General features: G+C 42.4%; 1 protein-coding gene across 1 annotated transcript in view; it reads left to right on the plus strand.

Moving 5' to 3' along the window:
- Positions 1-15,156, plus strand: part of thsd7ba (thrombospondin, type I, domain containing 7Ba) — a 140,893-nt gene that overhangs the window by 102,431 nt on the left and 23,306 nt on the right. Inside the window, exons 16-20 of the mRNA XM_053680740.1 lie at positions 7,713-7,846; positions 9,077-9,233; positions 11,227-11,368; positions 13,762-13,877; positions 14,269-14,386. Coding sequence (XP_053536715.1) covers positions 7,713-7,846; positions 9,077-9,233; positions 11,227-11,368; positions 13,762-13,877; positions 14,269-14,386 — 667 coding nt within the window. The remainder of the gene's footprint in view (positions 1-7,712; positions 7,847-9,076; positions 9,234-11,226; positions 11,369-13,761; positions 13,878-14,268; positions 14,387-15,156) is intronic.

A 15,156-nucleotide genomic window follows, 5' to 3' on the forward strand; every position in this document is an offset into this window, starting at 1 on the left:
CATGCTTTATGTTTTATGTCGTAATCCTTAATAGCGCGGATCCTTTTAGGCGTGATGAGACGGGGAGTGGTCTTTTAAGTGCATCCTCGCACACTTTACAACTAAATCAATATGTTTTCCATTTACAATGTGATCGGCGCTCCTACATGTGGGCTGAGGAGTGTATTAACACGGATTCTCTCTGTCGGATTGCCCTCTCAGTCGTTTGTCTGGGACGGAGGTGAGCGGATAAGGCCAAGACTGATGAAAAACAAAGCCTATTTATTTTTATTAAATGACCCGGAGATCGTCGGTAAATTACCTGACGGGCCTGAGACTGAAAGAGCCATGTAGAGGACATACGATGTGCTCTTATAGGAAAGTCGTCCTGAGGCTTTTGTATTTGGATCTGTCTGTAGTTACACGTTCTGTGAAACGAGCCGGTTCCTGTTCTCACTGACGTTATTGCAGCTATTATAACACATCTATTGTAACAGTCATATTATTCCCTCACCAGCCCTCTCTTTATTCTCTTTCTTGAAGTTAAGACAAAAAAAAAATAGCATACTCCTCTGTCCTGAATACTTATTCATGTCTGAAACCTTAATGATTTTGTAAATGGCGCATTTATATAGCGCTTTTATCCAAAGCACTTTACACTGTGTCTCATTCACCCATTCACACACACACCAATGGTAGCAGAGCTGCCATGCACGGCGCTAACTTGCCATCGGGAGCAACTCAGGGTTCAGTGTCTTGCCCAAGGACACTTCGGCATGTGGAGTCACATGGGCCGGGAATCGAACCGCCAACCCTACGATTAGTGGACAACCCGCTCTACCACTTGAGCCATGGCCGCCCCTTTGTCTGTTACACTGCTCTCGAAATATGTGTCCCTAAGAATACAGGACCTGGGAACATACAGTTTTACACCTGGAATGTAGTAGCATTTAGAAATAGGAACCTGGAACAAATTACCTTAAACAGTAGGCCCTTAGGTACATAGGGCACTGGGAGTACAAAACTCTGGGAACATTGGGTCTGGGTAAATAGGACCTCGGAATTTTAGTACCCTGGGAATAAAAAAAACCCAAGAATATATTGGGATGTAGGGAATATAGGATTCTGGGAACACAGTATCATGAAAATATATAACTTTGGGAATATACAGGATCCTGGGAGTATAGGACCTTGACGAATACTATAATCAATAAATAAATAAATCTTAATGCTTTTATTGGGATGTGTCATCATGGCAGGCGGCACGGTGGCTTAGTGGTTAGCAAGTTTGCCTTGTACCTGCAGGGTTGGCTGTTCGAGTCTCGTCTCCGCCCTGTGTGCTCAGAGTTTGTATGTTCTCCAGATGCTGAGGGGGTTTCCTGCAAGTACTCCGGTTTCCTCCCCCAAGACATCGTTGGCTGATTTGGCATTTACAAATTGTCCGTAATGTGTGAATGGTCTGTGAGATGGGTTGGCACCCTGTCCAGGGTCCCCTGAGAGAGGCTCCAGGCTCCCCGCAACGCTGTGTAGGATAAGAGGTACAGAAAATGGATGGATATCAGGAATAATATTCTCCCTGTGTAAGATACAGTAAAACACTGAAGTGGCTACCAAGGCTTTACACACACACACACACACACACTGACCGGCCAGACTGACACGTCCCTTTGCATTTCCAGTCTATATTTCAGTCGCCCCTTGGAGCTTCATTTTCTGTTGGAGCTGCTCCAATGTGCAGATGTTTATCTGTTCTCTGCAGTGTTACAGTGGCTACACAAACACACACACACACACACACACACACAAAACACCTTTATCAACTAATTAGAGTAACAGAAGCACAACTGTGTGAAAATTGTGAATATTAAACAGCCCCTCGCGATGGGATCCTCTTCTTTGATGAAAAGGTCAGTGGCGCTGCGGAGCGTAATTATCAGCCACTCTCTAATCATGATTTACTTTCTGATATTGTAATTAATTAAGGGCTAATGGAGAGAAATGGTGTTTGCTTCTGCACCTTCATCTGAGGTCAGCGAGCAGAATTTGTGAAATTAATCATCACTTATAGCAAGTATATGTGTATGTGTGTGTGTCTGTGTGTGTGTGTGTGTGTGTGTGTGTGTGTGTGTGTGTGTGTGTGTGTGTTTGTGTGTGTGTTTGTGTGCGTGAGACAGAGCAAGTTAAAATATTCATTTATCTCCTGCTCAGCTAATTTTCTATACGGATACTGACCTTTCCATTAGAGCTGTTTCTATTATACCGAATTAATTGCAGTTTGTTAAATCAGTCTGTTTAAATATATAAAGTTTTAGAGTCAGTATGTGTGTGTGTGTGTGTGTGTGTGTGTGTGTGTGAGGGGGTTCAAAGTTTATATTAGCTTTTATGAATCTAAGTAAAGACCATAAAAGGGACTAGTCTGGACATCTGGACTAGTCAAAAATGAATAAATCCCAACAGATTATATAATAGAGTTCGAACATCCGCGTGGAAAGGTCCCGTTATCCGAGTACGGACCCGAGTAGGTTCTGAGAGTCTGAGTAGGGTCGGAAGTACGGTCCAAAGGCTTCATTTATCAAACTGTACGCAAACAAATTCATTTGTCAATTGTTTGCAGGAGCATTTACAAGAATCGACTTCTGAAATCAGGTTTATTCTGTAAATGAATTTGCTGGTGTAGTCAGAGAGGGGGGGGGGGGGGGGGGAGGCTAGTTTAGTTAGCTGTGTTTACATAGACTGCTGCCACCGTCAGGTGAAAGGAAAAATTGCAGTGCGCTGGCCGGTGGAGAAGCCACATTACCATCTGTACCACTTGGCCCTGGGGCTGGACTTCAGACATCCCTGAAGTACATAGTAAAGCCTAGAAGTCTGCATGGAGTCCATAATAATAATAATAATAATAATAATAATAATTAGAAGAATAAGAAGGGTAAAAAAAAAAAAAAAACATATTAGAGACAGAAAATCTGACTATAATAGGGTGCAGAAGCCCAAGGCCTTGATTTAATAAGATCCAAAACATTGTGTAAGCTCATAAATTGTGTGTGAAGTTAGTGGATTGCTGGTGCTGATGATTTACTAAAAAGTAATTATAATAATAATAATAAATGTGAGTTTCTTGTGTTTTTTTTTTTTTTTTAAATAATTTTTTTGTGAATAGTTCCTGATAGCTCAGACTTCAGAAAAGCTTCTCACTGATGAAGATTATCGCCGGATAAACGCGATAATCCGGGTACAAAAGCATCAAAGTGCGGTACGAATAAACAAATAAAAGTATGTAGACACGAGTGTGTGTTATGTTAATGAGGTAAATGAAGACCTCTTGAAAGGCTCGGTTAAACGGCTCAGCGCTTGGCATCAGACGTTCGATCGCGTGCTAAATAACAACCTCGACTTTTCATTTAGAGAAACATTCTGATCGCTATAATTATCATTTCTTTCTCGCTGATAATACTTGCTGTGTTAATTGTCAGATTTCGGCGTTAACTTGTCGAAATGAGGGTTTGTGAATGCGAAAGTTCTCAAGATGTATTCATTTCCCAAAGGGACTTCCAGGGTTCCACGAAACTGATGAGACGTGATATGTGGCTCATGTAAGACCTTCAGGGCCGGAGCAGGATCTCACCGCAGCAGAAGATTAGAAGACTGAATAGAATGTAAAAGTCTAAATAGAGAGCACAGAAGCATCAGATAGTCCGAGTATGGTTCAGGGAAGAACGCAGAGATGCGGTTCAGTGCTCACGCTTTACATTTCAGTGTGTGGAAGTCTCAGTGCAGGAGAGGATTGAGTCCCAATGGGGCTCTTATCTAAAACTAAGTGTGTGTGTGTGTGTGTGAGTGTGAGTGTGATGTCAGGACGATGGTTTAGGTGCTGCACAGCGTGCAGTGTGAATGTGAGAGCGGTGCTCGTCTCTGTAACACTTTCTGCAGCACGATCACTCAGTGTGTAACTGAAGAGATTTATAAGTGCCAAGACATCACACTGAGACTTCTCTGTGTGTGTGTGTGTGTGTGTGTGTGTGTGTGTGTGTGTGTGTGTGTTACTGCTTTACTGCGGTCCAGTTTCTGTGTGTTGAGGTGTGTCGTGGTAAACTCCACTATTAAACACTAACGGACACTACTACACAAATAACACATTGATTAGGGTTGCCAAGTCCATCAAACTGCAGTCTTCAAGAAGGAAGTGCAATTTCCGTAGTACAGCGCCTCCCAAAAACTAAATAAATAAATGGAATTTAAATTGCCTTTTGTTTTGTTTTTTTGGTCATTTTTTTTCTGTACAGGTGTAAAAATCGAAATCGTATTATTAAGTATTTTATTCGTATTCCTGTTCTTAAGCGTCGCCGTGTTATTCGCTAGAGGTGTTTGTTTTGTTTTTTGATATTTTTAGACTGCAGAAATCCCACTGAAGAGGAATCGAAAGCTAGCAGGAGCTGAATTTGAGAACGAAACTTCAGACAATCTGTGTCTTGTTCTGTTTTGTTGAATTTTCAAGCGAACCTGAGTGTCAGAGACGTTATAACACTATTATTCTGATTACCGTTGGCTTTTTCTAGATCGTTGTAGATTCCTGCAGTTCCACGAGTCCCTGAGCGAGATTTATTATTAATTTGTCATTTCTAACATTATTATTTAGTCCGGTTTAGGCCATATATATAGGATTGAAATAAACAAATCGAAGATGGCATCCATTCATTTAGATTGCATTTGATCCAATCTATTGGATTGTTTTCATCAGTAATTTATTTAAAAGGGTTATATCCATGATTATTATTATTATTTTTGCCAATGTTCCTTCGAGCGCTAAAACATGTAGTACTCCGGAACCACCTTTCTGCTCTAAGGCAAAAAAAAGATAAATAAATGACTAAATTAACACCTATTTATTAATTAAAACACTGCTTAATAATAACAGCCGGTCCGACTGTCCAAAAAAAAAAAAAAAAAAAACACACGTAAAACAAGTTTCACATCATTTAACGTTTTAATAATAATAACTAAATGAATTGTCTCATTTCATTAATTACTCAATGTTCCCTCGTCCATCTCGGGTCTGCTAATAATGTCACTTTGTACAGAATCTAATGGAATTATTATATTATAGTCGTTATATGTGACTAGTGTGAGGTCTGTGTAACAGTCCCAGAAGTACTGCATTACCATAATGGGTTTCATTTCTTAATAAACCATTGGCAGATGAGCGTAAGAGTCCGTTTCATTGATTTTAACACCAATAACATCCATCTTGAGAGGACGAGCCTGTAGCTGCGTGAGGTTTGATTTTTAAAAGCTACGTCAGTAATGTTTACTGTATTCCTGGACTAGCGAGTGAGGGTATATAGGTTAGAATTTGTCTATTAGCGTGACGGGAATTTGTTTGTTTATCTACATTAGGGCTAATTTAACGGTGTTAAGTTTTATTTTATTGACACTTTGAGCGAATAGAAAACCACCGGTATTTTACTGTGGGGCGTTAGCACTGTTGCTAGCCTGGTGGTAATATAACATTCATTCTTGCTAGCAGAAGTTTTATTATTGTAGCAGCAGCAGCGACTGGACAAACTAGCTCCGCCCACAAACTACAGCATGTCTGATGTCATTTGTAAACCAACTTGATTTAGGACCTGTTCACATGTACAAAGATGTATTATAAACCTTACAACAGCGTTTAATATATATAAATATATATATATATATATATATATATATATATATATATATATATATATATATATATATATATATATATATATATATATATATCTGATCTGCGGCAACAGTAACAGGACAAACACTAAACTAGACTACACCAGTAGGGGGAGCTGAAGTGCTATGTTAGTCAACATTAACGTAAAATAAAGATAAAAGGCTTCTACATTGTTAGAAAGATAAATGTATATTCAATTTAAAGGATTAAAGAGTGGCTTATAGTACAGTAAATACGGTACTCGGGATACTCTGGGTACTCACCTTGAGTATACCACTGGGGATACTGCACCGAGTATCCCCAGTACCCCAAGTAGGGTACTCAGGATACTTGGGGTACTCGAGATACTCTGGGTACTCGGGGCACTCAGGGTACTTGGTGCACTCGGGTTACTTGGGGCACTAAGGATACTGGGGGTAATCAGGGTACTCGGGGTAATCGGGGTGCTTGGGGGGCACTCAGGATACTCGGGGGCACTCAGGTTACTTGGGGCACTAAGGATGCTCGACGTACTCAGGATATTCAGGATATTGGGGGTAATCAGGGTACTCAGGATATTCAGGATATTGGGGGTAATCAGGGTACTCAGGATATTCAGGATACTCGGGGTAATCAGGGTATCCGGGGGCACTCAGGGTACTTGGTGCACTCGGGTTACTTGGCGCACTAAGGATACTCGGGGTACTCAGGATATTTAGGATACTCGGGGTAATCGGGGTACTCGGGGGCACTCAGGGTACTCGTGAGCTTCAGACACTGCACTGGGAAGTGAACGCTGATAAATTAATGGCTTTATGGTTTCTCTCTTTCCCTCCATCTGCTCATCGCACTGCTGATACGGACGTGGACGAAGGCTCAGGTTAGTAACACTCGTTCTCTTTCTGCCCTTCTCTCCTCCTTCATCCTCTCCATCCCTCCGGCATTGTGTTGATGTCGTCGCTCCTTCATCCCAGAACCATCTCTGAAGTGGACTGAACACACGTGAATGGAAACCGGAAGTGAGACAAATGGGGAAAAAGTCAGGTGAAAGAGGGATAGAGAAAGACAGCGAGGAGGCAAAGACAGATGGAGGGATAGAGAAAGTTAAAAGGAAGATTTGAGAACAGGAAGTAGAGAAGTAGAGGAATGGGGGGAAATCGGAAAGAGGGAAGAAGGAAGATATGGTTTGAGGAAAAAGCAGACGAGAGTGAAAGAGAAGGACAGAGCACAGTGGGAGAACAGAGACAGAAAGATGAATGGATAAGATGGAAAGGGAGACGGAGTGAGAGAAAAGGAAAGGAGAGAACAATGTGGGAGAGAGATGAAGGCAAAACTTGGAGGGACACATAGGACAAGATGGATTGAAACATGGAGAGAGAGAGCGAGAGAGCAGACGCTTTATTTAAAGTTGAGTGATTGAGGGACCTCGTCTTTCTTTGTCTGCTGCTCGTTTGTTCTGTCGTTCTTCTGCTCTGATGGAGAAGATGAGTGGTTCTTTAACGTAGCGTGTGATCACCGTGTTTAAATCTGCCCCTCCAGAATCTTTACTGTGTTTATCGCTCGTTTCCACTCGTTCGCTCATCACTCGCTCGGCTCATAAACGTCGTCTTTAAAAGATTATTAGGACCCGGAGATGTTCACAGCCGAGAGCCGCGTCTGTAGAGAGAGAGAGAGTTAGAGAAGGGAGGTGTAAAAGTAAATAAAGAACAAAACAAAAAGGAGAGGTGAGAAAAGAAGGAGAAATAGAAACGGCGAGGAAGAAATGAGAGAGAATTCGAACACAAATGGAGATGATGGAAAGAAATGAAGAAAGAAATGAGAATAAGGAGGAGAGAGAAAAAGTAGGATTTTTATTCGTTTCTCCCTCGCCTTTACTGTTAGTGTAGCCACGCCCACTTCATTAACATGTCATATCTATGCAGATTTATGCAGATCATTCATTATATAATGTTATTAATGTTATGAAGATAATCTCTTATATAAAGATGGTTACATACCATGGGTTAATGTGTGTGTGTGTGTGTGTGTGTGTGTGTGTGTGTGTGTGTAGGTGTCTGAGGTCGTGCCGTGTCGGGGTGTGTGTGCAGTGTATCAGTGGGTAACAGAGTCTTGGTCCTTCTGCTCCATCAACACGGTGGATGAAGGGAGCGCATGTGGAGAGGGAGTGCAGAGCCGCAAGATTCGGTACAAACACACACACACACACACACACACACACACACACACACAGTGCAGATTCACATACATGCACACATACTCAAAGTTACACACACACATTACAAATTTTTACACACGGATAGATACACACACACTGCATAAATACAGACACACTCAAGTTCAGAGTTACACACACATACATTACCCAAGTTTTTACACACACACACACACATACACAGTGTGTAGATTCACACATACACACACTCAAAGTTATACTCAAAGTTACACACAAATTACACAAGGTATTACACACACACACACACACACACACACAAATACACACACACACACTCGGAGTAGTGTAAACACACCGTTATTACATTGAGTCATGCCGTCACGTCCTCTGTAATTACAGTTAAAAACGTCTTCACGCCATGACAGAATTACTGTAATTAAACACGACATCCCTGAGAGCGGCTCGTCTCCGAGGAGCTGTTTCTATGGCAACACGAATAAAGCCGAAACAGGAAGAATAACCGCTTCGGTAGCTAGGAGTTAGCTAAATGATGTTTTAGCATCTTTCCCTCTGTGTGTGTTAGGATGGTAAGATAAATGTTCGTAATTATCTGTAAGTCTGTCTGTTGGCTGGTTTGTCTGTATATCCATCTGTCTGTCTGACTGCCTGTCTGTCTGTAGTATATAGCTGCCTCTCTACGTGTCTGTCTCTTTGTGTTTCTGTCCGTCTGTATATATCACTGTCTGTCAGTGTGTGTGTGTGTGTGTGTGTGTGTGTGTGTGTGTGTGTGTGTGTGGCTTTTCTCTCTCTTTACCTTTGCACCATAACCGCGCCAACATTTAGGGTTCAGGTGGCTTAAATGAACCTTTCTCTATAAGTGGAGTACACAGACAGACAGACAGACAGACAGACAGACAGACAAGAATAAACAGGAGGAATAAACAGACAGAGGTAAACAAATACAAATTAATATTTTATTGTTACTGTAACGGAATCTGTTACAGCACAGTGCATTAATGCAGACGTGTAACACAGGAAGTCGGTGAAATATGAACACACACACACACACACACACACATACACCAAACTCCAATTCCTCTCCTCAATAGCTTTAGTTCTGTCTGTTTCTTCTTTTCCTCTCTTCATTTAGTGCTGACTTGGACAAAATACACACACACACTAACACCACCTCTGTCTCTCTCTCTCTCTCTCTGTCTCTCTGTCTCTCTCTCTCTCACTAGGTGTGTACTACGTGGTGACGGTGTTAATGAGAGTCGCAGTGTTAATGAATCTCTCTGTGATCAGGACGATGTTCCTGCCCAGGCTCGCACCTGCACCCTGCCATGTCCTGGTGACTGTGTGATGTCACCCTGGAGTCAGTGGAGCTCATGTCCCATGGTAACAACCTCAGACCTCTCAGGTCACCATGACGATGGAAATGGGGTATATGGTGAAGAGATGAGGACAGAAACAGGACTTACAGGGCTGGGTTGGGCATGAAGACAGGACCTGCAGGGATGGAGTTGAGTGGGCTACAAGACAGGAGCTATGGGAATGAGGTGAGGATGGAGAGAGGAACTATTGGAGGAGCGGGAAACAGAACGTGTAGGATTTGAGCAGAGTCAGATAGGGATCTGTGGAAATGAGGTGGAGATGGAGACTAGAACTATGAGGATAGGTTGAAGTTAGAAACAGGACCTACAAGGTAGGGATGGTGTAGAAGATGGGGTAGGGATGAAGATTGGACCTGAAATGTTGGGAAGGGGATGAAGGATACGTGGGAATAAAGTAGGAGGGAGACAGGACCTATGGGAATGTGGTGCGATCTAGACAGGACCTATAAGAATGAAGTAGGGATGAAGACTGGACCTATGGAGATGACAGATGATGTGGGGGCAGAGACAGGACCTACAGAAACCTATGAGAATTGAGTGGGGATGGAGATACATGGGGTGGAGACATGACCTATGGAAATGAGGTGGAGACAGAGATAAAACCTGGAGACAAGATGAGGTGGAACTGAGTCAAGAGCAATGAGAATGAGGTCGGGATGGAGACGCATGAGGACGGAGACAAGGCCTGCAGGCACTGGGTGGGGTTGGAGGCAAAATGTAGAGAAAACAATGGGAATGGGGTGGCGATGGAAATGGGACCTGGGGGAACTTACATATATATAGCACGAGGACAGAGTCACTCGGGGATGGAGACGTGGCCAATGGGAACCACAAAGAATGAGATGGGTACAGAGGCAGGACCTGTGGAGCCGTGTGGTAACCGATAGGGATGGCATGGTTACGGAGGCACATGGGGATGGTGGAGGCAGAACCTTTGGGTGATAGGTTGGGAAAAGAGCTTGGGCTCGCAGTTCTAGTTCAAAGTTTTCATTCTTTCACACTGGAGATAGATTCTAAGGTTTGTGACAGAGGAGTTTTTACTGTTTCTATAAAATTCAACAGTTATATATTGACCAATAAGACATCTATCTGCTCTGTATTATTTCCCCACACCAGACTGTATTTTTCTTTTTTTTTTTTTTCATGCACAGAAGTAGTATTTTTACATAGCCGAACTGCTAATTAGCCTTTCTCGAACACACTGACACTTCACTGTGAATTGACTCTGAGCAGCTGGGACACGGTGAAGCTCGTCCTCCGTTTGTGTCTCATCAGCATCCATTTGCATTTTGTCCTCACCGCATGCAACTTTCTCAAAGCGCAACGTTGTTAATTAGAATTACAAATGCTTCATTGCTGCCGGAGATTCATTTGAATTTTGATTTCGGTTTGTCTCGCATTTGAAAATAGCTGCTGGGGAAATAAAGAAAAAAGTGCATCTCTGATTACACTTCTTTGTCAGAGATAATGTGAAATATTCAAATAGAGGCGAACTAGAACCTTCTCAGAAATAATAATAAGAATAAGAAGAGAGATACATATAGTCTGGTATGAATAACTAATACAGAGCTGGGGGGTGTTTTGATGTTTATTATATACAATAGCAAAACATTGTCCCGCCTCATTAAACTACATAGGCTTCAGGAGTTGCCTTTGGTAAGGATTGGGGCGGGGCTTTGCAATTCAACTTCCTGTCACTGAAGATTGGATTGACTGGTCCAGTTGGAGTGGGGTGTGGGGGGGTGGTGTTCTGCTATCGGTGCTTCAGTGATCTCTTCTGAGCAACCTGGATACCATCTACATCCAATGAATAAAGTATTTACGCAAACAAAAGTGAATCCTGTGACTGAATGATTGCGAAACGAGAACAACGAGAGTTTCACTTTACTAGCTTGTTCAAAACGACACGTTTTCTCACCTCTAATGGACACTTTTCACAGTAATGTGAAGAATTATACCTAACAGATGAGAAGAGTTGATGTATGCTCTTTGTGCAGTCGTGTGATGTGAACTCTGTGAGGACGAGGACAAGACAGATGCTCCGCCCCCCCACCGCGCACGCCACCTGTCCCGAGAGAAATGAGACGGAGCCGTGCGTCGTTAACGCCAACTGTTTCACCTACCGGTACAACGTCTCTGGTAAAACAAGCCCTCTTTGACACAAAGCTTATTGTCATTTTAAAAATAAATAAATAAATAAATAAATAAAAGAAGCGTTTGTGATATTCTAATTAGACCGATAACTATACATCATGGGAGAACTGAAGCCTTGCTTCTAATGGTTTAATCTACATAATCAGCCTCACACCGCTTCCAAAACACTTTCACGCGCAAACGTTGACAGTTTTATGAGCTGCCGGTTGTTTCGATGAGCGAGAGAGAATAAACGTAAATCAACAAATCAGCAAGAGAGGGCGGTGATAGTGTAAATCTGTAAGCAACAAAAAGATAAAATGACTGAGAATGCCTCGGATTTGATATCTTTAATAGCATTGATATTACCGACCATCATGCAAGTAAAGTGTGTGTGTGTGTGTGTGTGTGTGTGTGGGGTTTTTTTTTTTAAATAGAGAGTGATGTTACGTGTTAATGGATTTCTCCAGAGTTAAGTGCACGTCATAATGCAGCAGGACAGACTGAGCATTTTTACAGTCCAGCTCACAGCTGGTGTGGATTTAAACACCATTTAAAATAGAAGCTTGTGCATGAATAAAAGCTTTTGGACTGAACTGGACTTTAGTAAGCACAACGTGTGGGCTTATTTGCTACAGGTAATAATGTGCCCCAAAAATTGCTAGCAATGGCCTGTGTGCTGAATTAGCTAGTAATCTACTGTGTCTTAAAACAGTTAGAGATTTGCTCTGCCTTGATCTACTGTACCTAGCAATTCACCTCGCCCTCAAGCGGCTAGTGATCTACTGCGGCCTAAAGCGGCTAGTGATCTACTGCGAGCTAAAGCGGCTAGTGATCTACTGCGACCTAAAGCGGCTAGTGATCTACTGCGACCTAAAGCGGCTAGTGATCTACTGAGACCTCAAGCGGCTAGTGATCTACTGCGACCTAAAGCGGCTAGTGATCTACTGCGACCTAAAGCGGCTAGTGATCTACTGCGACCTAAAGCGGCTAGTGATCTACTGCGACCTAAAGTGGCTAGTGATCTACTGCGACCTAAAGTGGCTAGTGATCTACTGCGACCTAAAGCGGCTAGTGATCTACTGCGAGCTAAAGCGGCTAGTGATCTACTGCGAGCTAAAGCGGCTAGTGATCTACTGCGACCTCAAGCGGCTAGTGATGTACTGCGACCTAAAGCGGCTAGTAATCTACTGCGACCTCAAGCGGCTAGTGATCTACTGCGACCTCAAGCGGCTAGTGATCTACTGCGACCTAAAGCGGCTAGTAATCTACTGCGACCTCAAGCGGCTAGTAATCTACTGCGGCCTAAAATGGCTAGTAATCTATTGCGACTTAAAATGGCTAGTAATCTACTATACCATAATACATTGTGTAATCCATTTTGTCCTAATGTAGCTAAAAATCTACTCTGGGTAATCCTAAAATGGCTAATTCAAAATCTGAATTTTGTAGTACTCTGTTAAGCTTGTAATCCACAGTGTAAAAAAAGAAAGGTTTATAATCTCCTGTACTTTAAAATATCTTGTAATCCACCGTGACCTAAAATGGCTAATTTCCTGTGCCCTTATTTCCTGGCTAGTGATCTACTATAGCCACAAGGGGCTAGTGATCCTCTGTAGTCAAAAATGGCTAGTGATCTACTGTGCTGTAAAATTAGTATTAGGTTCTTAAAAATCTCCTCTGAAACACCACATGCCATAAATACTGTGTGGAAGCTCTAGACCGACGGCTCGCCGTCTGCTTTCCCAGAAGCTCTACATGCACGTACAGGAAGTCCGTCCCCAGGTGGAGGGTAAAAGGGGGATATGAGATAAATACAACCCCCCCGCAGCACTGCTGAGATCGTATCCACACTCGTATCGATTCTGCAGACCATTAGAGCGCCACGGAGTCGGCCGGTGTGTGAGGATCTGATGCAGTAAAGTTCAGACCGGCCTTTTAATCTTAATGTTTAAAGCACTCGCTAATGCAGTGTGGAGCGAGGGGTGAAGCAGAAATTACAGGACCTAAAACAGACACAGGGCAGCGACAGATGTGCTATATCACATTTGTGTGTGTGTGTGTGTGTGTGTGTGTGTGCCAAGTTGCACACAACTGTGCATGTGTATAGCCATCTGTGTGTCTCATTGACTTATGAGTTTGTATAAGTGTGTGTTTACATGTATTCTTGCATCTGTGATTGAGCTTATCTACATATGTTTCTCTGTGTGTGTGTGTGTGTTGTGTGTGTGTGTGTGTGTGTGTGCGCTTTATACTCATTTCTGTAGTCAGTTTGTGTGTGTGACCATGTGTATTTTTTTCTAGGTGTGAGTGTTCATATTTTTTATGTCTATTACATATATAAATGCACATGGACTGTGATATGTGTGTGTGTGTGTGTGTGTGTGTGTGTGTTCCAGGCTGGAGTAGCTGCATGCTGAGTGAGCATGCTGTATGTGGTGAGGGGACCAAGACACGTCTGCTTGACTGTATACGCAGTGACGACAAACTGGTGGATCTGAGTGTGTGTGAGGAGGTGAACACACACACACACACACACACACACACACACTATCCCCTATGTCCAAATAGCAATAGCATTCATTTTTATGGATCAGATTTGATCAGATTTGCCAGATTGAGCATATTCACCTCTTAATCGATTTAACATGTATTGGAACATGAGTTTGGAATAGTATCAGTCAACCTGGCAACCCAGACACTGATCATTTTAATAACACTTTTATTCCACACTTTCTCGGCTTTAAATTGAGCTTCTGTATTATAATACAGCAAGATCTTTAAAAATAGATTTTCATGTGTACGTCATTCTCTCATAGACTTTTGAATATTTGAAAGATTATTTAAAGGTTTATTTTTACTAGAACAGAATATAAGGGTTTAATTAACATGCATTCCTGTTTTAGTTGGGACTTTCTCAGCCCTGGACGCTCAGCGGAACCTGCCGCGTGGACTGTCCCATCAGCTGCATGCTCTCTGAATGGACACCGTGGACCGAGTGCTCACACACCTGTGGAAACCAGGGTGCGGATTTTAAAACACTGTTATAATCTAGTATACGTAGCACAGCTCGTTCTGAAAATGAATGAAACTGGGAGTAATCACTTTTAGAAATTAGATTACATCTAAAACAGTTTACAATAAAGACGACAAAGATTCTATATTCCCAGTACTCAGGTCCTGTATTTCCAGGGTCCTATGTTCTCGGTGTCCCATATATTCATAGGGTCCTATAGTTCCAGAGTCCTATCTTTCAAGGGTTGTGTATTTCCAGGGTCCTTTTTCAATGGGTGCTATGTTCTAAGGTCCCTACGCTACCAGGGTTCGATGTTTCTGATGTCCTATTTTTGCAGGGTTAAAAGTTCCCTGGGTCCAATACATCAAAAGTCCTATATTCCAGGGTCCGGGGTCCTGTATTCCCATTATATTACATTTGCAGGGTCCAATTTTTGATGGGTCTTATGTTCCCAGAGTCATTTTCCGACAGTACAATCCTATATTTCTAGGATTCTAGATTCCCAGGGTCTTATGTTTGTAAGGCTTTATGCTCCCAGGGCCCTGTAATCTCCAGTACCAATATTCTGGTGTTATAAATTCATCATAGTCCTCTGTTTTCCAGGGCAGATGTTCCCAATGGTGTCAATCCCAATGCTTCTCTTGTCCAGGGTTCTGTTTTTAAAGGGTACTATATTTGTTAGGGTCTAAATTCCCAGGGTCCTATATTTCAGGTCTTACCTTCTCAGAATGTTTGTACTTATTGTCCTGTATTCTGTGGGTTGTACGTTTTCCGGGTC

This window comes from Ictalurus punctatus, chromosome 6, assembly GCF_001660625.3.
Source record: "Ictalurus punctatus breed USDA103 chromosome 6, Coco_2.0, whole genome shotgun sequence".
NCBI lineage: Eukaryota > Metazoa > Chordata > Actinopteri > Siluriformes > Ictaluridae > Ictalurus > Ictalurus punctatus.